Raw genomic sequence first — 24,417 nt, 5'->3', positions numbered from 1 at the left:
TTGTGTGCTACTTGCTATTGTTCCTTGCCATCATGTCTCAACCTAGAGATAATGTTAGTGGGCGTGGGTCTAATAGAGATGGAAGAGGTGGTGATATAAATGCGAGTGATGCAGAGAGTGTACGTGGGGGTGATATGAATCTTGATGCATTGCGTCGCCTTTTGCAACATGTGAACATTGATGAATTGATGAATCCAGCGCACGGGCAAGATGCCCAAAATGTGCCAAATGCCCAAAATTTGCCAAATGTTCAAGTTGAGCATGCTTTGCACAATGCACCTCAACCACTTCAACAAGACAATGCGGCGCAATTTGCCCCACAAAATGTCTACCCACCTCCCAATATGCCTCCCGCATACCATATGCCTCCCCCATATAATTATATGCATCCCATGTATTACCATATGCCACAAGTGCCACAATATGCTCCCTATGGGCAAAACATTCATGCACCTCCTCCTATGGAGTACATTCATGCCCAAGCCCAAGAGCATCGCACTTTGAGGGAGCTTACACATCCCGCAAGGCAAACCCAACCTTCTTGCATCATCATGCCACCGAACCAACAAAATGTGAGCCTTAAACCGTCAATGTTCCAAATGATTCCCAAATTCCATGGAATGGAATCGGAACGACCATATTCACATGTGCGTGATTTTGAATCGGTGTGTACTACTTTTGGTGATGTCACATGCTCACAAGAAATTTTGAGACTCAAACTTTTTCCATTCTCTTTGAAGGATCATGCAAAATAATGGTTTGAGAACTTACGCCCCCAATCCATTGCGACTTGGGCGGCAATGCAAGAAGAATTTCTCAACAAATATTTTCCTTCCCACCGTACCATCTCTTACCAAACACAAATCATGAATTTTCATTGCAAAGAACATGAAACCTTCTTCCAAGCTTGGGAGAGGTTTAAAGATTTGTTGTTTATGTGCCCTCACCATGGATTTCAAAATTTTCAAATTGTGAATTTCTTCCATAAATCTTTGACTCCATCTTTGAAGAAATTGGTTTCCACAATGACTCAAGGTGACTTTTTGAATAAGGATGCTAATGAGGCCTTTACTTTCTTTGATGGGTTAGCGGAGGAATCCCGATCTTGGGAAGCTCCTCCACTAACCCGACATGATGTTGTGCCAAACTCTAGTGGCAAGTTTGTTTTGAATGAAAATGATGATGTGCATGCTAAACTTGCGTTGTTGTCCAAGAAATTGGAGTCTCTAGAGTCACAAAGAGCTCCTATAAATGTGGTTGGTGTTGATGAAAAAGTTGCTTGTACTTTGTGTGAAAGTAGGGATCATAGGACGGATGAGTGTAATGCTTTACTGGCTTGTAAGGAAGTCCTATTTGGGCAAGGTTATAGTGGGAACACTTCTCAAAACTTTAGACAGCCCTACCCTACCAATAACCAAGACAACAATTTTTACAATGAGAATTACCCTTGGAGGAATCACCCAAACTTTGGGTGGAGGAATGATGGAAATGTTCAATCCCAATCACTCCCCAATCCACCCCAACAACAATTGCCTCCTCCAAGTGTTGCACAACCAACTCAACAACCTTATATTCCACCTCCTAAGAGGTCTCTTGAAGACACTCTTAACATTTTCATGCAAGCTCAAATAGGGGAGACTCAAAAGGCCAACAAATTTCAAGAACAAACCAATAGGGCCATTGAGGATATTAAGAGTCAAATCACTAAGGTTACCCAAGCTCTCACAACCTATGAAAAGGGGAAATTTCCGGCTCAACCTTACCCCAATCCTTCAAAGCAAACCAATTTGATAAATTCACCTAGTGGGAGTAGGGAGGTTAGTGGACATGAGCAAGTGCAATCCATTCTTACTTTAAGGAGTGGAAGAGTTGTGGATAGACCTATACCCTTTGAGAATAGTGATGAAAATGATGTGGTGCAAGACTTTGGTGATGGTGTGAAAGAGAAAGAGGAAGAGAATAGTGAAACTGAGAAAATTTTGCTTGGTGAAAAAAGAGTTAAGCAACAAAGAGACCGCGAGGATAAAGTAGAGCCTACCAAGGAGAGTGAGTACATCCCCAAGATACCCTTTCCCCAAAGGCTAAGAAATAACACCACTGAGGCATTGCATAAGGAGATGTTTGAGCTATTTAAACAAGTTAAGATCAATATACCTCTCTTAGATGCAATTAAGCAAATACCCTCTTATGCCAAGTTTCTTAAGGATTTATGTACGGTAAAGAGAAAATTAAATGTTAAGGAGAAAGCTTTTCTAGCGGAGGAAGCAAGCTCTATTATTCAAACCAACACCCTCCCTAAGTACAAAGACCCCGGTTGCCCTACTATCTCATGTGTCATAGGGAACCATAGGGTAGAGCAAGCATTGTTAGACTTGGGAGCAAGTGTGAATCTCCTTCCGTACACAATCTATCAAAAATTGGGGTTAGGTGAATTGAAACCCACTAGGATTACCCTACAATTAGCCGATAGATCCGTTAGGGTTCCTAGGGGTATTGTTGAAGATGTGTTAGTACAAGTGGACAATTTTTACTATCCCGTGGATTTCATTGTGTTAGATACTCAACCTCCCACTAGCTTTAGCACTTCCATTCCGGTCATTTTAGGTCGCCCATTCTTAGCAACTTCCAATGCCTTAATCAATTGTAGGAGTGGGGTGCTACAACTTTTTTTTGGGAATATGACCATGGAAATGAATATCTTTAGTGTGACTAAGGTTATGGGTGAGTGTGAGGATATAAGGGATGTAGATTTTATCCATGCCCATGTTGAGGATAATTTGGAGTTAACCCTTGCAAAGGATTCGGTTGAAGGTGTGCTAGCATTGGGTGCGAAAGTTAGTCAACCTTTGTGTGAGAAAGATAACATTGAGGAATTAGAGCCTCCTACACTTAGAGTTGAATCATCCCAAGTGCATCCACCAAGACCGGAAAGAAAACCTTTGGTAAGTGGAGTGAAAAAGTCTCCTAAACGCCACTTTGTGCCAAAAGTCCTTGAAAAAGTTAGGAGGGTGTGGCGGCCCAAATCTCGGGTACAATTTTTTCCCGAAGGTTTGAGGACTAAGGAGAATGGACCTTTAGATGTTCGTCATGTTCCTCAACATGAAGTAGTGATTTTGAGGACACTAGTGGAGGGAAAGTGTTTAAGGTGAATGACCAATGTTTGATACCATTCATGGAGAACTTTGATGCTTTGGTTGTTCCCCGGGATCTAAAGGATCCCACCCCCACCTAGTTGTGGGAGACTCCACCCTTGTACCATAGTATGGTTGTGATTAGTTTTGGTTTGATTTCAATTTTTGTGTGTGTTTTGTATGCTCACAATCTATTTCACAATTTCCGCGTCTTGTGCACTCATTGAAGTTGGGGGGTGAGAATTGTGAAATGGTTGTGTGTTATGTTGTGATTTTCTTACCTTTAATTTTGGTGTGTTTTTGTATGTTCACAATGCATTTCACAATTTGTTCTTGCCTTGTTTTCCATTCTTGACATTGGGGACAATGTCTCATTTAAGTTGGGGGGTGAGGGAATTGTGAATCCATTGTGAAACTTGCTTTATTTTGGTGTGCTTTTGTGAATATCAAAAATTTGAAAATTTGGAAGAAAAAAAGTCTTGTTGTGTCATGCTTGGATAGTGTGGTTGGTATTAACTTTTTCAGGACATGCTTCGTTTCTCATGATTCTGACCACTTTTGAAGAGTATGGTATGACTTCCTACCCTCTATCCTATTGTGTTGTGCTTTGTTGTTCATACATGCTAGATGGACATTAGGAGGGGACGGGTAGGTGCTTTTGGGGATTCACTACCAATTTGACTGTTAATTTCTTATTCTTGTTCACAAGTGCAAGTGTAGAGTAGGTTCCTTGGTTTCTTTTGCTAAATCGATGCATGTGATTGAGTGGGATGACTATAATCAATTTCTCTTGGAATGACTGAGACCTAGTTTGATATCAAAATTGTGTAGTTGAGCAGACATCTTGGCATTAAAGCATTTGTATGACTGCGTTTTTGGATCCTTTTGTCTAAAAAATTACTTTTTTACCCTTCTCATTCTTTTGAACCATTCTTCATTGATATACATTGGGTTTTGGGTGATGCTCTTCATTGATATTCATTTGACATCCTATGAGCGTGTTCTTCAATAGCTTTGCAAATATTATATTTGATTACTGAGAAGTGTGATTTTTGTATTTGCCACTTGCTTGTGAACTTAGGATTGAAGGATTCACTAGGTTGAGAGATTTGAGCTTAGCCTATTCATTTGTGAGTGATTATAAGCCCTAAATTTCTTTAAGCCTCTTGATTTCACTTACAAGCCTTGTGTGAGCTATTTTCCCAAATATTTCCCACCTTTGGTTGCAAGGTTGAGTAGGAGCTTGAAAAATAAATCGGTAGTGATATTACCCCTCTTTATTATGAGAAAAAAATTATGAGGGTTGTTGTATAAATGATGTTATATTCAAAAAAAAAAAAAAAGAAGGTGTATGCAATAAAGTTAATCCTTTGTGTGTAAAGGATGAGAAGTGTTTGAATTTGTGGTACAAAGGAAGGGGTGACAAAATGAGAATTTAGCTCACATGTTTGAACTTAACCTTGCAACTTGTTACCTAGATCCAAATTCTTCCTACCTTGTCCCATGACCACATTACAACCCAGTTAACCTTTTGATGAATTTGATCCAAGGTAAGCAAGTGAGTTGGTGAATGCATTAGTTGCTCTTGTAGGTGATTTCTTTCTCAAAGCTATGCCCATCCAAAATTATCTTTCATAAACACATACATTTAATCCAATTATGTAAGTCATTCACTTAGCACAATGCTTTTATGTTTTTGTGTACATTCGGGATTGGGGATTTATGAACACCAAAAGGTTCCATAACAAGGTTTTACTTGTGTGAATGTGTTGAGTTGCCTTGCGTGACTGCACATATATTTTACATAGTATAAAATGTTCTTAGTCATCTTTGAGGAGATTGAGATTGGTTGTCCAAAGATTTTGCATGTTTTCGATTAGCGGGGGAATTAGGGGATTAGCTCTATTTCTTGCATGTGAGAATTTGAGAATCATTTATGGTGCTTTCAAAGTAACAGTGGTCCCTTGGCAAGTGTTTGTGGGTATCGCTCTGATAAGCCCTCACGAGACTACAACTCGTCCACTAGGGTGACCTAGGGGTTTAAAGGCTTGTTGCATGTGCTAAATGCAACCGTGATGCCTACGTCAGTGAGTTAGGATTTTATTTAGTAGATTTTAGTTTTAGGTAGTGGTTGCATTGCTAGGGACTAGCAACGTCTAAGTTGGGGGGTGTGATTGGACCTCTATTTTGAGGTTCCAATGTCCTTTAATTAGGATGTTCTAGCACTTAGCTAATGTATTTGATTGCATTTTAGCTTAGTTTTACACTTACAAATGTTTCCCCTTGGTTTTGTAGGAATCGGACCTTGTTCGGGCAAGTTGGAGCACTTTTTGGGCACTTTTTGTTGTGAGGTGTCGGGACACCTCGCAAGGTGTCCGGACACTTACTGTCCGGACACCCACATTATGTGTCCGGACACTTCCTTTGAAAAATGAGACAGAGGCTATAACGAAGACTTGATGAAGCCCAGGTGTCCGGACACCTTCCGAAGCCGTCCGGACACCTACCGCGGATCTGCAATTTTCTGCACCAAAATTTCAAGGGCATTTGGGGTAAATCATGTATGTAACCAATGGGGAACGATTTTATAAGGGTAGTTACGTATTTTCTATTGTAAAAAGAGGGGAAAACCCTAAGATTGGGGTTTTCTTTCTCATTCATTGACTTCTCCAAGAGGAAGCCACCATAGGAGCAGTGTAGATCTAGTTTCTCTGTCTAAGTTTTCTTTGTTGTTTTTGGTGCTTTCTCTTGATTTTGTATAAACTCTGATTTAGATGACAATAGGTTGAATGTTTATTGCAACAATCATGAGTGGGTAGTTCTCTTCTCTAGTTTCTAATCCCGAAAGGTGGATGCAAGGTTTCGATTACTCAAGGTATGTTCAAAGAATCGTAGCTTCGATTCTTCTCTTTTAATTTCGTGATAGTTGTGTGAGTGGATATATGAGAATGACATATTTGATTGTATTCTTGGATTGTCTAGTCTAGGGATTGCATCTAATGTGTTTGATTGAGAATGGTTAAATCCATTGCATGATTTCCTTAATTAATTGAGTTTTCCATTGCATAGCTATTAATTATGTGTATTGATGATGGGGTTTTGGGTTAATTTAGGAATGTGCATGGGAGAGTTATGGTTAATTGATCTTTGAGTGTGAAACTAGGGTGTTAGCCGAGCCGAGCCCCAAGGGGGAACATTAATCCATAATATTAGGTGCTTATCCCTTTGTGTTCATCGTAGATTAAGAGACCCGATGGCCTACATGTATGAATTGAAGTCTTATATCCTAATTCTCTTTGCATATGCATGATTGATAGTATCACACAATGCATTGTGTATGGTTGTGTGTGTTTGCAATGATACCTTGAGTATGAGAACCGAGTAGCCACCGGGACGGATTAGAGACTAGGTTTTTAATTAATTGTTTTAAATCCAATTTGTGCTTACTTTGATTACAAAATCGCTCATGCTACCGAGTCATTCGGCCCATTTCTTTTACTTGCTTTTATTTGATATTCATTGTGTTTATTAGTGTTAGCTAGTCATTTGCATATCATTCACTTCAAATTTGCATTGCTTCCTCGTGGATCGATACCGGACTCACCGGTTTATTACTTGACGATACCCTACACTTGGGGTAAGTACACACACACTTTGGTGTCGGTCAAATATCATAATCTATTCTTACCTTTTTTTTATGTGTTATTTACGAACTCCATAGTATTCAAAAAAGTTTTATTCCTCAGCTTGTGTGATTCTGCTATGGCCTTGGTGAAGAATAGAAGTTATTTCGGCCGAATCAACCAGAATTCGTGAGAATGACAGCACGGTTTGGGGCCACGATTGTACCATTTGGGGCTATAGGAGAAGATGATATGTTTGAAGTAAGCCAATGCACTTCTTTTGTCCCCAGCAACTGGTGTATTGATTAGGTCTTTTTCTAATCGTAGATCATTCTGTGATTATAACCTAGATTACTAAAATTAATACGGTAGGGGCTATACTGGATTTGTGGTATTATTACTTGAAAGAAAACGAATGTCGTGTTGATTAGGCTTTGAATTCTAACATTTAAGTGAGACCTTTGGAAGTTGATGGAGTAGATAGCAAAATTGATAGAAATATATCATATCAGCTAAAATGGAATTTCTCATGATATGGTGTCCGGCTCCTTGGAGGAGAGAAATAACATGGGTTTTATTTTTAGGCGTCAAACATATTGGTATGGCTAACAATCAATAAAGAGGGTCTGATTAGAAAGATCAAAATTTTCAACTGAAGATTACAAAATAAATGCACCTTCTGTGGTTGGAAGACTTCAACTGTTTCATTTTTTTTTCTTATTTTAAGCTTAAGATTTTTTATTGACATTTTACATATGCCTCTAATTTGTACAACAATTTGTCTCTGTTATCTGATATGGCAGCTGGCTCTTGATTACAATGACTATATGAAAATTCCTATGCTTAATGACTATATCAGGGATGCCAGTCGTAAATCAATGAGAATCAGGTGATTATTCTTCCAGTGTTTTTTTCACTTGCGTACAAGCAAATACGATGTTAGTCAATTCTTTCTGTGATAGAAAGACTTCGTGCTATTGACATTGCGTAATGTCTAATTATAGAGACGAGAGTTTTGGGGAAGTAGCCAGCCAAGATATATTTGTTCCAGGCATTTTGCCGAAGATATATGGCTGGTTTAACTATCTATTCAGGAAGCCTATAGAAACAAAGGGAATGGAAGAGGCACTGAAAGATAAAGAAAATGCGAAACAACTGTACGATCAGATAAAATACGAAGTTGAAAGCAACATTGCTTATCTGTTGAAGAAGCGAGAAGAGGATCCTTACAGAAATACTCTTGACAGAACATTGTACCGAATGTTGCATTCTCCTTTACATGAAGTTCCAGCATTTAAGCCTTGAAAAAGTTTTTTTTTTCTACATCTGCTCTTGTACCCACATTATGTGTCCGGACACTTCCTTTGAAAAATGAGACAGAGGCTATAACGAAGACTTGATGAAGCCCAGGTGTCCGGACACCTTCCGAAGCCGTCCGGACACCTACCGCGGATCTGCAATTTTCTGCACCAAAATTTCAAGGGCATTTGGGGTAAATCATGTATGTAACCAATGGGGAACGATTTTATAAGGGTAGTTACGTATTTTCTATTGTAAAAAGAGGGGAAAACCCTAAGATTGGGGTTTTCTTTCTCATTCATTGACTTCTCCAAGAGGAAGCCACCATAGGAGCAGTGTAGATCTAGTTTCTCTGTCTAAGTTTTCTTTGTTGTTTTTGGTGCTTTCTCTTGATTTTGTATAAACTCTGATTTAGATGACAATAGGTTGAATGTTTATTGCAACAATCATGAGTGGGTAGTTCTCTTCTCTAGTTTCTAATCCCGAAAGGTGGATGCAAGGTTTCGATTACTCAAGGTATGTTCAAAGAATCGTAGCTTCGATTCTTCTCTTTTAATTTCGTGATAGTTGTGTGAGTGGATATATGAGAATGACATATTTGATTGTATTCTTGGATTGTCTAGTCTAGGGATTGCATCTAATGTGTTTGATTGAGAATGGTTAAATCCATTGCATGATTTCCTTAATTAATTGAGTTTTCCATTGCATAGCTATTAATTATGTGTATTGATGATGGGGTTTTGGGTTAATTTAGGAATGTGCATGGGAGAGTTATGGTTAATTGATCTTTGAGTGTGAAACTAGGGTGTTAGCCGAGCCGAGCCCCAAGGGGGAACATTAATCCATAATATTAGGTGCTTATCCCTTTGTGTTCATCGTAGATTAAGAGACCCGATGGCCTACATGTATGAATTGAAGTCTTATATCCTAATTCTCTTTGCATATGCATGATTGATAGTATCACACAATGCATTGTGTATGGTTGTGTGTGTTTGCAATGATACCTTGAGTATGAGAACCGAGTAGCCACCGGGACGGATTAGAGACTAGGTTTTTAATTAATTGTTTTAAATCCAATTTGTGCTTACTTTGATTACAAAATCGCTCATGCTACCGAGTCATTCGGCCCATTTCTTTTACTTGCTTTTATTTGATATTCATTGTGTTTATTAGTGTTAGCTAGTCATTTGCATATCATTCACTTCAAATTTGCATTGCTTCCTCGTGGATCGATACCGGACTCACCGGTTTATTACTTGACGATACCCTACACTTGGGGTAAGTACACACACACTTTGGTGTCGGTCAAATATCATAATCTATTCTTACCTTTTTTTTATGTGTTATTTACGAACTCCATAGTATTCAAAAAAGTTTTATTCCTCAGCTTGTGTGATTCTGCTATGGCCTTGGTGAAGAATAGAAGTTATTTCGGCCGAATCAACCAGAATTCGTGAGAATGACAGCACGGTTTGGGGCCACGATTGTACCATTTGGGGCTATAGGAGAAGATGATATGTTTGAAGTAAGCCAATGCACTTCTTTTGTCCCCAGCAACTGGTGTATTGATTAGGTCTTTTTCTAATCGTAGATCATTCTGTGATTATAACCTAGATTACTAAAATTAATACGGTAGGGGCTATACTGGATTTGTGGTATTATTACTTGAAAGAAAACGAATGTCGTGTTGATTAGGCTTTGAATTCTAACATTTAAGTGAGACCTTTGGAAGTTGATGGAGTAGATAGCAAAATTGATAGAAATATATCATATCAGCTAAAATGGAATTTCTCATGATATGGTGTCCGGCTCCTTGGAGGAGAGAAATAACATGGGTTTTATTTTTAGGCGTCAAACATATTGGTATGGCTAACAATCAATAAAGAGGGTCTGATTAGAAAGATCAAAATTTTCAACTGAAGATTACAAAATAAATGCACCTTCTGTGGTTGGAAGACTTCAACTGTTTCATTTTTTTTTCTTATTTTAAGCTTAAGATTTTTTATTGACATTTTACATATGCCTCTAATTTGTACAACAATTTGTCTCTGTTATCTGATATGGCAGCTGGCTCTTGATTACAATGACTATATGAAAATTCCTATGCTTAATGACTATATCAGGGATGCCAGTCGTAAATCAATGAGAATCAGGTGATTATTCTTCCAGTGTTTTTTTCACTTGCGTACAAGCAAATACGATGTTAGTCAATTCTTTCTGTGATAGAAAGACTTCGTGCTATTGACATTGCGTAATGTCTAATTATAGAGACGAGAGTTTTGGGGAAGTAGCCAGCCAAGATATATTTGTTCCAGGCATTTTGCCGAAGATATATGGCTGGTTTAACTATCTATTCAGGAAGCCTATAGAAACAAAGGGAATGGAAGAGGCACTGAAAGATAAAGAAAATGCGAAACAACTGTACGATCAGATAAAATACGAAGTTGAAAGCAACATTGCTTATCTGTTGAAGAAGCGAGAAGAGGATCCTTACAGAAATACTCTTGACAGAACATTGTACCGAATGTTGCATTCTCCTTTACATGAAGTTCCAGCATTTAAGCCTTGAAAAAGTTTTTTTTTTCTACATCTGCTCTTGTACCCACATTATGTGTCCGGACACTTCCTTTGAAAAATGAGACAGAGGCTATAACGAAGACTTGATGAAGCCCAGGTGTCCGGACACCTTCCGAAGCCGTCCGGACACCTACCGCGGATCTGCAATTTTCTGCACCAAAATTTCAAGGGCATTTGGGGTAAATCATGTATGTAACCAATGGGGAACGATTTTATAAGGGTAGTTACGTATTTTCTATTGTAAAAAGAGGGGAAAACCCTAAGATTGGGGTTTTCTTTCTCATTCATTGACTTCTCCAAGAGGAAGCCACCATAGGAGCAGTGTAGATCTAGTTTCTCTGTCTAAGTTTTCTTTGTTGTTTTTGGTGCTTTCTCTTGATTTTGTATAAACTCTGATTTAGATGACAATAGGTTGAATGTTTATTGCAACAATCATGAGTGGGTAGTTCTCTTCTCTAGTTTCTAATCCCGAAAGGTGGATGCAAGGTTTCGATTACTCAAGGTATGTTCAAAGAATCGTAGCTTCGATTCTTCTCTTTTAATTTCGTGATAGTTGTGTGAGTGGATATATGAGAATGACATATTTGATTGTATTCTTGGATTGTCTAGTCTAGGGATTGCATCTAATGTGTTTGATTGAGAATGGTTAAATCCATTGCATGATTTCCTTAATTAATTGAGTTTTCCATTGCATAGCTATTAATTATGTGTATTGATGATGGGGTTTTGGGTTAATTTAGGAATGTGCATGGGAGAGTTATGGTTAATTGATCTTTGAGTGTGAAACTAGGGTGTTAGCCGAGCCGAGCCCCAAGGGGGAACATTAATCCATAATATTAGGTGCTTATCCCTTTGTGTTCATCGTAGATTAAGAGACCCGATGGCCTACATGTATGAATTGAAGTCTTATATCCTAATTCTCTTTGCATATGCATGATTGATAGTATCACACAATGCATTGTGTATGGTTGTGTGTGTTTGCAATGATACCTTGAGTATGAGAACCGAGTAGCCACCGGGACGGATTAGAGACTAGGTTTTTAATTAATTGTTTTAAATCCAATTTGTGCTTACTTTGATTACAAAATCGCTCATGCTACCGAGTCATTCGGCCCATTTCTTTTACTTGCTTTTATTTGATATTCATTGTGTTTATTAGTGTTAGCTAGTCATTTGCATATCATTCACTTCAAATTTGCATTGCTTCCTCGTGGATCGATACCGGACTCACCGGTTTATTACTTGACGATACCCTACACTTGGGGTAAGTACACACACACTTTGGTGTCGGTCAAATATCATAATCTATTCTTACCTTTTTTTTATGTGTTATTTACGAACTCCATAGTATTCAAAAAAGTTTTATTCCTCAGCTTGTGTGATTCTGCTATGGCCTTGGTGAAGAATAGAAGTTATTTCGGCCGAATCAACCAGAATTCGTGAGAATGACAGCACGGTTTGGGGCCACGATTGTACCATTTGGGGCTATAGGAGAAGATGATATGTTTGAAGTAAGCCAATGCACTTCTTTTGTCCCCAGCAACTGGTGTATTGATTAGGTCTTTTTCTAATCGTAGATCATTCTGTGATTATAACCTAGATTACTAAAATTAATACGGTAGGGGCTATACTGGATTTGTGGTATTATTACTTGAAAGAAAACGAATGTCGTGTTGATTAGGCTTTGAATTCTAACATTTAAGTGAGACCTTTGGAAGTTGATGGAGTAGATAGCAAAATTGATAGAAATATATCATATCAGCTAAAATGGAATTTCTCATGATATGGTGTCCGGCTCCTTGGAGGAGAGAAATAACATGGGTTTTATTTTTAGGCGTCAAACATATTGGTATGGCTAACAATCAATAAAGAGGGTCTGATTAGAAAGATCAAAATTTTCAACTGAAGATTACAAAATAAATGCACCTTCTGTGGTTGGAAGACTTCAACTGTTTCATTTTTTTTTCTTATTTTAAGCTTAAGATTTTTTATTGACATTTTACATATGCCTCTAATTTGTACAACAATTTGTCTCTGTTATCTGATATGGCAGCTGGCTCTTGATTACAATGACTATATGAAAATTCCTATGCTTAATGACTATATCAGGGATGCCAGTCGTAAATCAATGAGAATCAGGTGATTATTCTTCCAGTGTTTTTTTCACTTGCGTACAAGCAAATACGATGTTAGTCAATTCTTTCTGTGATAGAAAGACTTCGTGCTATTGACATTGCGTAATGTCTAATTATAGAGACGAGAGTTTTGGGGAAGTAGCCAGCCAAGATATATTTGTTCCAGGCATTTTGCCGAAGATATATGGCTGGTTTAACTATCTATTCAGGAAGCCTATAGAAACAAAGGGAATGGAAGAGGCACTGAAAGATAAAGAAAATGCGAAACAACTGTACGATCAGATAAAATACGAAGTTGAAAGCAACATTGCTTATCTGTTGAAGAAGCGAGAAGAGGATCCTTACAGAAATACTCTTGACAGAACATTGTACCGAATGTTGCATTCTCCTTTACATGAAGTTCCAGCATTTAAGCCTTGAAAAAGTTTTTTTTTTCTACATCTGCTCTTGTACCCACATTATGTGTCCGGACACTTCCTTTGAAAAATGAGACAGAGGCTATAACGAAGACTTGATGAAGCCCAGGTGTCCGGACACCTTCCGAAGCCGTCCGGACACCTACCGCGGATCTGCAATTTTCTGCACCAAAATTTCAAGGGCATTTGGGGTAAATCATGTATGTAACCAATGGGGAACGATTTTATAAGGGTAGTTACGTATTTTCTATTGTAAAAAGAGGGGAAAACCCTAAGATTGGGGTTTTCTTTCTCATTCATTGACTTCTCCAAGAGGAAGCCACCATAGGAGCAGTGTAGATCTAGTTTCTCTGTCTAAGTTTTCTTTGTTGTTTTTGGTGCTTTCTCTTGATTTTGTATAAACTCTGATTTAGATGACAATAGGTTGAATGTTTATTGCAACAATCATGAGTGGGTAGTTCTCTTCTCTAGTTTCTAATCCCGAAAGGTGGATGCAAGGTTTCGATTACTCAAGGTATGTTCAAAGAATCGTAGCTTCGATTCTTCTCTTTTAATTTCGTGATAGTTGTGTGAGTGGATATATGAGAATGACATATTTGATTGTATTCTTGGATTGTCTAGTCTAGGGATTGCATCTAATGTGTTTGATTGAGAATGGTTAAATCCATTGCATGATTTCCTTAATTAATTGAGTTTTCCATTGCATAGCTATTAATTATGTGTATTGATGATGGGGTTTTGGGTTAATTTAGGAATGTGCATGGGAGAGTTATGGTTAATTGATCTTTGAGTGTGAAACTAGGGTGTTAGCCGAGCCGAGCCCCAAGGGGGAACATTAATCCATAATATTAGGTGCTTATCCCTTTGTGTTCATCGTAGATTAAGAGACCCGATGGCCTACATGTATGAATTGAAGTCTTATATCCTAATTCTCTTTGCATATGCATGATTGATAGTATCACACAATGCATTGTGTATGGTTGTGTGTGTTTGCAATGATACCTTGAGTATGAGAACCGAGTAGCCACCGGGACGGATTAGAGACTAGGTTTTTAATTAATTGTTTTAAATCCAATTTGTGCTTACTTTGATTACAAAATCGCTCATGCTACCGAGTCATTCGGCCCATTTCTTTTACTTGCTTTTATTTGATATTCATTGTGTTTATTAGTGTTAGCTAGTCATTTGCATATCATTCACTTCAAATTTGCATTGCTTCCTCGTGGATCGATACCGGACTCACCGGTTTATTACTTGACGATACCCTACACTTGGGGTAAGTACACACACACTTTGGTGTCGGTCAAATATCATAATCTATTCTTACCTTTTTTTTATGTGTTATTTACGAACTCCATAGTATTCAAAAAAGTTTTATTCCTCAGCTTGTGTGATTCTGCTATGGCCTTGGTGAAGAATAGAAGTTATTTCGGCCGAATCAACCAGAATTCGTGAGAATGACAGCACGGTTTGGGGCCACGATTGTACCATTTGGGGCTATAGGAGAAGATGATATGTTTGAAGTAAGCCAATGCACTTCTTTTGTCCCCAGCAACTGGTGTATTGATTAGGTCTTTTTCTAATCGTAGATCATTCTGTGATTATAACCTAGATTACTAAAATTAATACGGTAGGGGCTATACTGGATTTGTGGTATTATTACTTGAAAGAAAACGAATGTCGTGTTGATTAGGCTTTGAATTCTAACATTTAAGTGAGACCTTTGGAAGTTGATGGAGTAGATAGCAAAATTGATAGAAATATATCATATCAGCTAAAATGGAATTTCTCATGATATGGTGTCCGGCTCCTTGGAGGAGAGAAATAACATGGGTTTTATTTTTAGGCGTCAAACATATTGGTATGGCTAACAATCAATAAAGAGGGTCTGATTAGAAAGATCAAAATTTTCAACTGAAGATTACAAAATAAATGCACCTTCTGTGGTTGGAAGACTTCAACTGTTTCATTTTTTTTTCTTATTTTAAGCTTAAGATTTTTTATTGACATTTTACATATGCCTCTAATTTGTACAACAATTTGTCTCTGTTATCTGATATGGCAGCTGGCTCTTGATTACAATGACTATATGAAAATTCCTATGCTTAATGACTATATCAGGGATGCCAGTCGTAAATCAATGAGAATCAGGTGATTATTCTTCCAGTGTTTTTTTCACTTGCGTACAAGCAAATACGATGTTAGTCAATTCTTTCTGTGATAGAAAGACTTCGTGCTATTGACATTGCGTAATGTCTAATTATAGAGACGAGAGTTTTGGGGAAGTAGCCAGCCAAGATATATTTGTTCCAGGCATTTTGCCGAAGATATATGGCTGGTTTAACTATCTATTCAGGAAGCCTATAGAAACAAAGGGAATGGAAGAGGCACTGAAAGATAAAGAAAATGCGAAACAACTGTACGATCAGATAAAATACGAAGTTGAAAGCAACATTGCTTATCTGTTGAAGAAGCGAGAAGAGGATCCTTACAGAAATACTCTTGACAGAACATTGTACCGAATGTTGCATTCTCCTTTACATGAAGTTCCAGCATTTAAGCCTTGAAAAAGTTTTTTTTTTCTACATCTGCTCTTGTACCCACATTATGTGTCCGGACACTTCCTTTGAAAAATGAGACAGAGGCTATAACGAAGACTTGATGAAGCCCAGGTGTCCGGACACCTTCCGAAGCCGTCCGGACACCTACCGCGGATCTGCAATTTTCTGCACCAAAATTTCAAGGGCATTTGGGGTAAATCATGTATGTAACCAATGGGGAACGATTTTATAAGGGTAGTTACGTATTTTCTATTGTAAAAAGAGGGGAAAACCCTAAGATTGGGGTTTTCTTTCTCATTCATTGACTTCTCCAAGAGGAAGCCACCATAGGAGCAGTGTAGATCTAGTTTCTCTGTCTAAGTTTTCTTTGTTGTTTTTGGTGCTTTCTCTTGATTTTGTATAAACTCTGATTTAGATGACAATAGGTTGAATGTTTATTGCAACAATCATGAGTGGGTAGTTCTCTTCTCTAGTTTCTAATCCCGAAAGGTGGATGCAAGGTTTCGATTACTCAAGGTATGTTCAAAGAATCGTAGCTTCGATTCTTCTCTTTTAATTTCGTGATAGTTGTGTGAGTGGATATATGAGAATGACATATTTGATTGTATTCTTGGATTGTCTAGTCTAGGGATTGCATCTAATGTGTTTGATTGAGAATGGTTAAATCCATTGCATGATTTCCTTAATTAATTGAGTTTTCCATTGCATAGCTATTAATTATGTGTATTGATGATGGGGTTTTGGGTTAATTTAGGAATGTGCATGGGAGAGTTATGGTTAATTGATCTTTGAGTGTGAAACTAGGGTGTTAGCCGAGCCGAGCCCCAAGGGGGAACATTAATCCATAATATTAGGTGCTTATCCCTTTGTGTTCATCGTAGATTAAGAGACCCGATGGCCTACATGTATGAATTGAAGTCTTATATCCTAATTCTCTTTGCATATGCATGATTGATAGTATCACACAATGCATTGTGTATGGTTGTGTGTGTTTGCAATGATACCTTGAGTATGAGAACCGAGTAGCCACCGGGACGGATTAGAGACTAGGTTTTTAATTAATTGTTTTAAATCCAATTTGTGCTTACTTTGATTACAAAATCGCTCATGCTACCGAGTCATTCGGCCCATTTCTTTTACTTGCTTTTATTTGATATTCATTGTGTTTATTAGTGTTAGCTAGTCATTTGCATATCATTCACTTCAAATTTGCATTGCTTCCTCGTGGATCGATACCGGACTCACCGGTTTATTACTTGACGATACCCTACACTTGGGGTAAGTACACACACACTTTGGTGTCGGTCAAATATCATAATCTATTCTTACCTTTTTTTTATGTGTTATTTACGAACTCCATAGTATTCAAAAAAGTTTTATTCCTCAGCTTGTGTGATTCTGCTATGGCCTTGGTGAAGAATAGAAGTTATTTCGGCCGAATCAACCAGAATTCGTGAGAATGACAGCACGGTTTGGGGCCACGATTGTACCATTTGGGGCTATAGGAGAAGATGATATGTTTGAAGTAAGCCAATGCACTTCTTTTGTCCCCAGCAACTGGTGTATTGATTAGGTCTTTTTCTAATCGTAGATCATTCTGTGATTATAACCTAGATTACTAAAATTAATACGGTAGGGGCTATACTGGATTTGTGGTATTATTACTTGAAAGAAAACGAATGTCGTGTTGATTAGGCTTTGAATTCTAACATTTAAGTGAGACCTTTGGAAGTTGATGGAGTAGATAGCAAAATTGATAGAAATATATCATATCAGCTAAAATGGAATTTCTCATGATATGGTGTCCGGCTCCTTGGAGGAGAGAAATAACATGGGTTTTATTTTTAGGCGTCAAACATATTGGTATGGCTAACAATCAATAAAGAGGGTCTGATTAGAAAGATCAAAATTTTCAACTGAAGATTACAAAATAAATGCACCTTCTGTGGTTGGAAGACTTCAACTGTTTCATTTTTTTTTCTTATTTTAAGCTTAAGATTTTTTATTGACATTTTACATATGCCTCTAATTTGTACAACAATTTGTCTCTGTTATCTGATATGGCAGCTGGCTCTTGATTACAATGACTATATGAAAATTCCTATGCTTAATGACTATATCAGGGATGCCAGTCGTAAATCAATGAGAATCAGGTGATTATTCTTCCAGTGTTTTTTTCACTTGCGTACAAGCAAATACGATGTTAGTCAATTCTTTCTGTGATAGAAAGACTTCGTGCTATTGACATTGCGTAATGTCTAATTATAGAGACGAGAGTTTTGGGGAAGTAGCCAGCCAAGATATATTTGTTCCAGGCATTTTGCCGAAGATATATGGCTGGTTTAACTATCTATTCAGGAAGCCTATAGAAACAAAGGGAATGGAAGAGGCACTGAAAGATAAAGAAAATGCGAAACAACTGTACGATCAGATAAAATACGAAGTTGAAAGCAACATTGCTTATCTGTTGAAGAAGCGAGAAGAGGATCCTTACAGAAATACTCTTGACAGAACATTGTACCGAATGTTGCATTCTCCTTTACATGAAGTTCCAGCATTTAAGCCTTGAAAAAGTTTTTTTTTTCTACATCTGCTCTTGTCGGTCTGAACATTATATGATTTGTACGCAACAAGGTAGAGAAGTGCATTATGCTGAGATCTTCACAAGTTAGTAAATGTCTATACCTTTATGTTTTACTTCCATAGAAGATTTGTGATATTCATCTCTGTATCTTCATGTTTTTCTTTGATAGAAGAGAAAATCTTCATATGAAATATGACTTTCTAGCTTTTTGGTTACTGTCAGTATCAAGTCAACCAGATGAAATGTGTGTGTAGGGTTTGGCACATAAATACCACACTGAATGGCTCTTAATGCATATGTGCAGTTATTGTATATATCTATTTATAGGCAAGTTATTGAGTGTTGGTTTGTTTTTTCACTAGGGTGTCCATGGTTTTGCCCTGAATCATATTACTTTGACACTTGCAAAGATATCAGATAATTACGGGGCCTCCCCATACCTCAAGGGTGGCCTCAATAGAATATTCCTCAGCCTCCATAGTTAGAGGTTTGTGCACAAGAGTTGTTTACGTTTTATAAATGCTAGTGGTGTTGAATATTATTGTACCTATTTATGGAATATATTGACGGTAAAGGATTACTTTCTTTGTAGTGTGGTGTTTGCCTCAGTTGTATTGTTTGGTTTCTTGAAATAGAATTTAGTTTTCATTGGAAATAATTCTCATCCTGTTCAAAGATTCATTTAGAGTGTGTTTAAGGAATTATGTTGCTTTCATTTAGAGTGTGTTTGGATTGAGGGATTTGGAGGGAAGAAAAGGAAAAAAAAAAGACTTGGGGATGAAAGGGCAACAAACCAAACAACCAATTAAACAGGTCTGAGACCCTATCCAAGAGAGGAAAATCACCAGCCCATTTGACATGCCATAAAAGAATCTCATCATCTCTTCCATACAAATGTCCTAAGAGCCCTCTTATTAAACAATGATGTTTTATTATTTGTAAACCTACAAAGCCACTTCCCTTGAAAGCTCCTTGTTGAAAACAAAGAGGTTTGAATTTTTCAGAAGAGATACTGATGCACCTTCACTTTAGTCAAAATCTCTATTTTCAAAAAGACCATCGCGTTGTTGAAGAAATCGAAGCATTGCTCGATGAGAAAGTGAAACAACAAATGGAGCAAGCAGAGTTGGCTTTCTTCTTCGTCTTGAACTATATCTCTATCAAGATCCAGAGGAAAAAAAAAAAAAAAAACAACCGTAACCATCTGACAACCAAGTGTTGCGAAGGCAAATCGTTCAATGTCTGATAAAAGCAACAAAACAACCAAATACAGCAGTGAACTGAAGGCAAATTCGAGATGAAAAGGCTGCCAGGACAAAACCTTGTAATTACACAAGAAAAATGAATAAACAACTGGTAGTAGAATTCAAAAATGAGCCCCAACCCAAATGAGATCAATGCTCACGACCACTAATACATTATTAAATTTACAGAGTTTCCTTTAAGCATGTAAGGGCTCATTCAGTTTCTGCCCCTCAAAATAAAGAAAATCTAGAAGCATAGAAGCCAATGAGTTTATCAGTGTCCAATAAAATGTTACAGAGAGGGAGGATGTATTCAATAGGCCAGAGGCTGCAAAGATGATGCAACAAGAACACGATCAGATTCTATCATGGATTTAATATAGAATTCACCTGCTTTGTACGACGACCTGACCATGGGACCAGAGGCCACATATCGAAATCCCTGTCCCATTCAAAGAATGAAAATGATAAGAAACACAGGCAATTTTATAGTAATTTCAGAAAATTAAAGTGAGCAACATCAAAAATACACTGTTTGACAAGTGATTTCGGTATAGAAAAACCAGCATAAAGTTGCATCCAATGCATATACGAAACAGATGATTTTGACATCTTTGTGGCATATTCATAGATAATCAGACCTCACATGGATTGTCAAGAGTGTATCAAAGAAAAATTGAAATCAAAGGAAGAGATATTAATGGCAGAAACGCTTTAAAAATTCGGTTTCAAAAAAAAAAATAGTGGCAGAAACATGCTTAAATGGTGATTTATTGGGGTATACAAAAAACTGCAGAATGATGAGGACGGATGGTGCAAATATGCTATTTCTCCTAGGTTTACAAGGACGTCCTGAACTGAAAAGGAGTTAAGCGCCTGACTTTGGATAGGACTGAATATCAAAGTAAAATCAGCATGTGATGAATTCTTACCAATTTCTTGTATGAATTCATGTAGCTGAACCAAACATTGTTTGGGAAGCTTCGATGATGATGACGATGTTGATTGAACAACAAAGTAGATTACTCAAGTGAAAAAAGTATATAAAATTTCATTATTCACTTGATAATCAGAATGAGGTAGGGGCTAAGGGGATGCTCCAAATAATTTAGTTGTGGAACTTAATGAATTTGGCAAAATATCAAATGCCAAATTGAGTTTCTTCACTACAAGGATCATCCAACCCCACCAAGATACACATGCATCATGCATGCACATGCGCTTGGAGGGATAACCTTCCATTATGAACAGCGGCACAACTATGAGGGCATTTACATAACAGACTAAAAAAATATCGATCCATTATATGAGACCAAAGAATGCACAAATTCCTTCCATTCAACAGAAAATCAAACAAGAAGATAGAACTGCAGTAACACATACTAGTGCTAGATAACGAGAACAATTAAAGTGAATATGGGACGGAAATGTTAAAGAAGCCTCTTGAAAATTGGTATAAATACTTTTAAAAAATGCTACAAATGCTTTCGTCTGATTGAACAGAGAAATAGAACAGAAAAGAGTGTATATCAAACTACAGCCGCTGCAGTATCCAGTTATCCAATAAATATTTCATCAGTCCTAATGCCAGAAATTAGTGACGTAGAACACATAGATAGATAAAAGCAAAATCATAGACAGAAATTGTGTGCAAACAAGTACTGGTAACCAAACAGTCTACACTGTGGGCAAAAGGATCAAATAGTATAAATGAAACCTTATAAGAAGTTGAGGCATACCATTTCCATGCCAAGGATTCTGTACTTCTCAAATGCTTCTGGTGTCACATATTCAGAAACCGGCATATGGCGCTTTGATGGCCGCATATACTGACCAAATGTCATCACATCAACACCTGCGGCTCTCACCCTCTCCATTGTTTTTACAATTTGATCAGGTGTTTCCCCACAACCCAGCATGATTGACGTCTTGGTAAGTGTTCCAGCAGGAGCACAGTCTTTGGCCAGTGTCAGAACATCCAAAGATTGCTTAAAATTTGCACGACGATCCCTTACAACATCTTGAAGCTCCTCAACAGTCTCAATATTGTGAGCAAAGACATCTAATCCAGATTTCGCAACTTTCTCCACACAGCTTGGATCTCCCCGAAAATCAGGAACTACAAAATCGTAGAGGACAAGCAACGTTACAGAGGAAACTGAACTAACAGGTAAGGATATCACTTCTGAATCAATCGCATATAATCAAGAAACAAGCACTTCCATAAGATTGTGGACCTCATCAAAAAGTAACTCCGTATTTCCCACAGCATTGCCCTCAAATATATCTCAACTCCAGAGTCCAGACCATAAACTCGTTCAAAAGTAGTAATTTTAAGTTCACAAAACAATAAGAAGCTCTTTAAGTAATGGACAAGATTCTTTGAAGGTTCAAGCAGCCACCTAGGGACCTTTTAGAGATTAAGTAACACTATTAAATTTTACTTGTCAAAAAAAATAACATTATTAAATTTCAGATGAACATCTAAATATCTAATGCGCAACCAGAATTTCAGCCAGCAGGTCATGCCAGTTCTAGCCATAAAATGAGAACTCATAAGTAAACCAAGAATGAAGAAGCAAAATAGCCAAGTTGGAAGATTGCCATAGGCAATTGAAACTGATATGCTATGTAGAGCTATTGTGGACAATTTTCAGTTTAAACTGCTAAAGGATTTTTATATCAATAATAAAGATACAGAATCACAGAACAGATATTCCAATAAACTATCTATGCATTAACAAGATCAACACCACTATATCATCTTATGTCATACCCAATGCTTCGATAAGCATATTTGGCTTTAGAATCTTCAACTTCTGCACTGTCTCAGTAAAATGACCACTTCCTTGATCAGGTAAATCATCACGATCCACACTAGTGATTACCACATAGTCCAAACCCCATGAAGCAATTGCCTCAGCCACATTGGAAGGTTCATTGGGGTCAGGCGGAGGAGGAGTTCGCGATGTTTTCACATTGCAGAACCTGAAAATTCAGCCATCTATGTTGGTTTAAGTGTTCCATGTATCCTACATACAGTAGTCTAAATTTCTTGATAAATTTCTGAAATTATTAATCATAAAATCAGAAGCATAATCACGAAACCAATTTCACACATTATTTTTCAAGCATTCAACTAATGGAGGCGAACTGCAAAGCTATTAACCAAACAAACAAAAATGTGTGTGAATTATCAGCACCTCAAAGATTGAAACGTAACCCATTTCATATCTAGCTTATTAATCAATATTAAGACAATTGGAAATCAAAATAAGAATTAAGAACCTGCAACCGCGGGTACAGGTATCGCCGAGGATCATGATGGTGGCAGTGGCAGTACCGGTCTCACCACCAGACCAGCATTCACCCAAATTGGGGCATTTGGCCTCCTCACAAACTGTGTGGAGCTTCAATTCCCGGAGCTTCTTCTTGATCTGGACGTATTTCTGGCCGCCGGGGATGGCCTCCCTCATCCATTTGGGTTTGGGGAGAGGTTTCTTCTTGGTGCCAACCTCGACGGAGTAGCCAGTATTGGACTGCAGGTTCATGAAATCAGATAGAGAGGAGGTCTCCGAGGCCAATCGGTCTCTGAGCCCAGCTAGGGTTCGAGGGAATTGAGGGGTGGTGGTTGGTGCGGTAGAGAAGGATCTCCGGGCGGCCTGTACTACGGCGGAGACGCTGCGGCGTTGCATTGTTTTCGATTTGGTGTCTCTCTCGGTCTTCTTCTCGTCGGAGGAAGATAACGAGGGACAGAATCAGGATTTCTACAATTCATGAAAACGGACGCCAAATTATTCCCACTCATTATCGAGTTGATCATGGCCGATGGGCAGCTGGGCTCGGCTCGGCCCGGTCTTCCCAATCTCTTTAATTTCAGACAAAATTAGGGCCCAATAACAGGCTAAAAGAAAATTTAGCCGTGTATTAAAATTGGGAAACTGGAGTAATTAAAAAATGCCCATAGATTTCGATTTACTGGTTCAACCAGAGTTCATCGCGATTCGCGATTCGACCGGTTTGATTGTTACTAAATCAAGTGGTTGACAACTTGTATATTGTGTTGCTCAAGTTCAAACCCCATATACAACACTTTTTTTCTCCTTTATTATTAATAACTAGTCGTGTAACCCTTGCTACACGCGGCATCTTATGAATTTTATGTTGTATGAATTATGAACTTGTTTATATTTGTGAAATTTTCGTTGTTTATTTGTATTAGTTTACATAATACATATTTTAACGCCTAATTAGGGATCGCTCTTGGCTTTAGTATTCAATCTACAATATCCCACCCTTTTAAGTTCAAAAAAAAAGAAAAAAAAAGAAATAATTCTTTAGATGGCTACAAATATCTATAGATGAGTACATGAAGTCATGAATTGTATCTGTTTTCTTTAGACTACATGCATTCTCATCACTTCAAGAAAGCGAAATATTTGGTTTGCATATTTCAAAGTAGATTTTCCACTGCTTCATTCAAATCCAACTCACTGAAAAGCATTTTGATTCCGGTATGAATATCCATGATTATCACCTAGAGAAAGAAAGTCACTCGCACTTTCAAAGCAATAGCATGGTTAAAGTGGTATACTTGAAGCTTAAACTTCCATATATTTGAATGCTGACACTATTTATGTTGTACTTGGTCAATGCATTTTTTAATTTGTTGTTCTACAATATTGCAACAATTATGAAAAATATTAATAGTCATAATAATGAATTCCAATATGCAATATGGACATTATAGAGAAAAACTAATTTACATTTTAGTAAAACCAACGAAGTAGACCTAAGTTCACGATCGACCCAAAAGTTTCTCCCAAGATTGAAAGCATTGATTGAGG

The 24,417-nt window shown here is 37.7% G+C and overlaps 6 protein-coding genes and 1 pseudogene across 6 annotated transcripts; 5 read left to right on the top strand and 2 right to left on the bottom strand.

Annotated features, from left to right (window-relative positions):
• Positions 1-855: 855 nt before the first annotated feature.
• Positions 856-955, bottom strand: LOC120009987 (annotated as a pseudogene).
• A 6,609-nt stretch (positions 956-7,564) lies between these two features.
• Positions 7,565-8,079, top strand: LOC120008646 (acyltransferase-like protein At1g54570, chloroplastic). The gene is made up of 2 exons (XM_038859035.1): positions 7,565-7,643; positions 7,759-8,079. The coding sequence occupies exons 1-2, from the start codon at positions 7,582-7,584 to the stop codon at positions 8,057-8,059; spliced, it is 363 nt and encodes a 120-aa protein (XP_038714963.1). The 5' UTR covers positions 7,565-7,581; the 3' UTR covers positions 8,060-8,079.
• Positions 8,080-9,495: 1,416 nt separating this feature from the next.
• Positions 9,496-10,642, top strand: LOC120008618 (acyltransferase-like protein At1g54570, chloroplastic). The gene is made up of 3 exons (XM_038858994.1): positions 9,496-9,578; positions 10,121-10,206; positions 10,322-10,642. Exons 1-3 carry the CDS (start codon positions 9,513-9,515, stop codon positions 10,620-10,622), a joined length of 453 nt encoding a protein of 150 aa, XP_038714922.1. The 5' UTR covers positions 9,496-9,512; the 3' UTR covers positions 10,623-10,642.
• Positions 10,643-12,058: 1,416 nt separating this feature from the next.
• Positions 12,059-13,205, top strand: LOC120008621 (acyltransferase-like protein At1g54570, chloroplastic). Its single transcript, XM_038859002.1, has 3 exons — positions 12,059-12,141; positions 12,684-12,769; positions 12,885-13,205. The coding sequence occupies exons 1-3, from the start codon at positions 12,076-12,078 to the stop codon at positions 13,183-13,185; spliced, it is 453 nt and encodes a 150-aa protein (XP_038714930.1). The 5' UTR covers positions 12,059-12,075; the 3' UTR covers positions 13,186-13,205.
• Positions 13,206-14,621: 1,416 nt separating this feature from the next.
• Positions 14,622-15,768, top strand: LOC120008622 (acyltransferase-like protein At1g54570, chloroplastic). Its single transcript, XM_038859003.1, has 3 exons — positions 14,622-14,704; positions 15,247-15,332; positions 15,448-15,768. Exons 1-3 carry the CDS (start codon positions 14,639-14,641, stop codon positions 15,746-15,748), a joined length of 453 nt encoding a protein of 150 aa, XP_038714931.1. The 5' UTR covers positions 14,622-14,638; the 3' UTR covers positions 15,749-15,768.
• Positions 15,769-17,184: 1,416 nt separating this feature from the next.
• Positions 17,185-18,621, top strand: LOC120008430 (acyltransferase-like protein At1g54570, chloroplastic). Its single transcript, XM_038858744.1, has 3 exons — positions 17,185-17,267; positions 17,810-17,895; positions 18,011-18,621. Exons 1-3 carry the CDS (start codon positions 17,202-17,204, stop codon positions 18,309-18,311), a joined length of 453 nt encoding a protein of 150 aa, XP_038714672.1. The 5' UTR covers positions 17,185-17,201; the 3' UTR covers positions 18,312-18,621.
• A 986-nt stretch (positions 18,622-19,607) lies between these two features.
• Positions 19,608-23,355, bottom strand: LOC120008449 (lipoyl synthase, mitochondrial). The gene is made up of 4 exons (XM_038858771.1): positions 22,859-23,355; positions 22,347-22,558; positions 21,310-21,689; positions 19,608-20,012 (listed from the first exon to the last, which is right to left on the bottom strand). Exons 1-4 carry the CDS (start codon positions 23,263-23,265, stop codon positions 19,884-19,886), a joined length of 1,128 nt encoding a protein of 375 aa, XP_038714699.1. The 5' UTR covers positions 23,266-23,355; the 3' UTR covers positions 19,608-19,883.
• Between the last annotated feature and the right edge of the window lie 1,062 nt (positions 23,356-24,417).

This window comes from Tripterygium wilfordii, chromosome 11, assembly GCF_013401445.1.
Source record: "Tripterygium wilfordii isolate XIE 37 chromosome 11, ASM1340144v1, whole genome shotgun sequence".
In the NCBI taxonomy this organism is placed as follows: Eukaryota; Viridiplantae; Streptophyta; class Magnoliopsida; order Celastrales; family Celastraceae; genus Tripterygium; species Tripterygium wilfordii.
This window is presented reverse-complemented; position numbering and strand designations above follow the sequence as displayed.

What these genes read in the sequence shown, in the direction of transcription:
- LOC120008646 (XM_038859035.1), top strand. Translation starts at nt 7,582, where the DNA reads ATGAAAATTCCTATGCTTAATGACTATATCAGGGATGCCAGTCGTAAA. An exon ending in CGTAAATCAATGAGAATCAG is followed by an intron (nt 7,644 to 7,758) that starts GTGATTATTCTT and finishes GTCTAATTATAG; the next exon opens with AGACGAGAGTTTTGGGGAAG.
- LOC120008618 (XM_038858994.1), top strand. Translation starts at nt 9,513, where the DNA reads ATGACAGCACGGTTTGGGGCCACGATTGTACCATTTGGGGCTATAGGA. An exon ending in GAGAAGATGATATGTTTGAA is followed by an intron (nt 9,579 to 10,120) that starts GTAAGCCAATGC and finishes CTGATATGGCAG; the next exon opens with CTGGCTCTTGATTACAATGA. An exon ending in CGTAAATCAATGAGAATCAG is followed by an intron (nt 10,207 to 10,321) that starts GTGATTATTCTT and finishes GTCTAATTATAG; the next exon opens with AGACGAGAGTTTTGGGGAAG.
- LOC120008621 (XM_038859002.1), top strand. Translation starts at nt 12,076, where the DNA reads ATGACAGCACGGTTTGGGGCCACGATTGTACCATTTGGGGCTATAGGA. An exon ending in GAGAAGATGATATGTTTGAA is followed by an intron (nt 12,142 to 12,683) that starts GTAAGCCAATGC and finishes CTGATATGGCAG; the next exon opens with CTGGCTCTTGATTACAATGA. An exon ending in CGTAAATCAATGAGAATCAG is followed by an intron (nt 12,770 to 12,884) that starts GTGATTATTCTT and finishes GTCTAATTATAG; the next exon opens with AGACGAGAGTTTTGGGGAAG.
- LOC120008622 (XM_038859003.1), top strand. Translation starts at nt 14,639, where the DNA reads ATGACAGCACGGTTTGGGGCCACGATTGTACCATTTGGGGCTATAGGA. An exon ending in GAGAAGATGATATGTTTGAA is followed by an intron (nt 14,705 to 15,246) that starts GTAAGCCAATGC and finishes CTGATATGGCAG; the next exon opens with CTGGCTCTTGATTACAATGA. An exon ending in CGTAAATCAATGAGAATCAG is followed by an intron (nt 15,333 to 15,447) that starts GTGATTATTCTT and finishes GTCTAATTATAG; the next exon opens with AGACGAGAGTTTTGGGGAAG.
- LOC120008430 (XM_038858744.1), top strand. Translation starts at nt 17,202, where the DNA reads ATGACAGCACGGTTTGGGGCCACGATTGTACCATTTGGGGCTATAGGA. An exon ending in GAGAAGATGATATGTTTGAA is followed by an intron (nt 17,268 to 17,809) that starts GTAAGCCAATGC and finishes CTGATATGGCAG; the next exon opens with CTGGCTCTTGATTACAATGA. An exon ending in CGTAAATCAATGAGAATCAG is followed by an intron (nt 17,896 to 18,010) that starts GTGATTATTCTT and finishes GTCTAATTATAG; the next exon opens with AGACGAGAGTTTTGGGGAAG.
- LOC120008449 (XM_038858771.1), bottom strand. Translation starts at nt 23,265, where the DNA reads ATGCAACGCCGCAGCGTCTCCGCCGTAGTACAGGCCGCCCGGAGATCC. An exon ending in TATGCTTATCGAAGCATTGG is followed by an intron (nt 21,690 to 22,346) that starts GTATGACATAAG and finishes ACGATTTTGTAG; the next exon opens with TTCCTGATTTTCGGGGAGAT. An exon ending in GAATCCTTGGCATGGAAATG is followed by an intron (nt 20,013 to 21,309) that starts GTATGCCTCAAC and finishes TGAATGGGACAG; the next exon opens with GGATTTCGATATGTGGCCTC.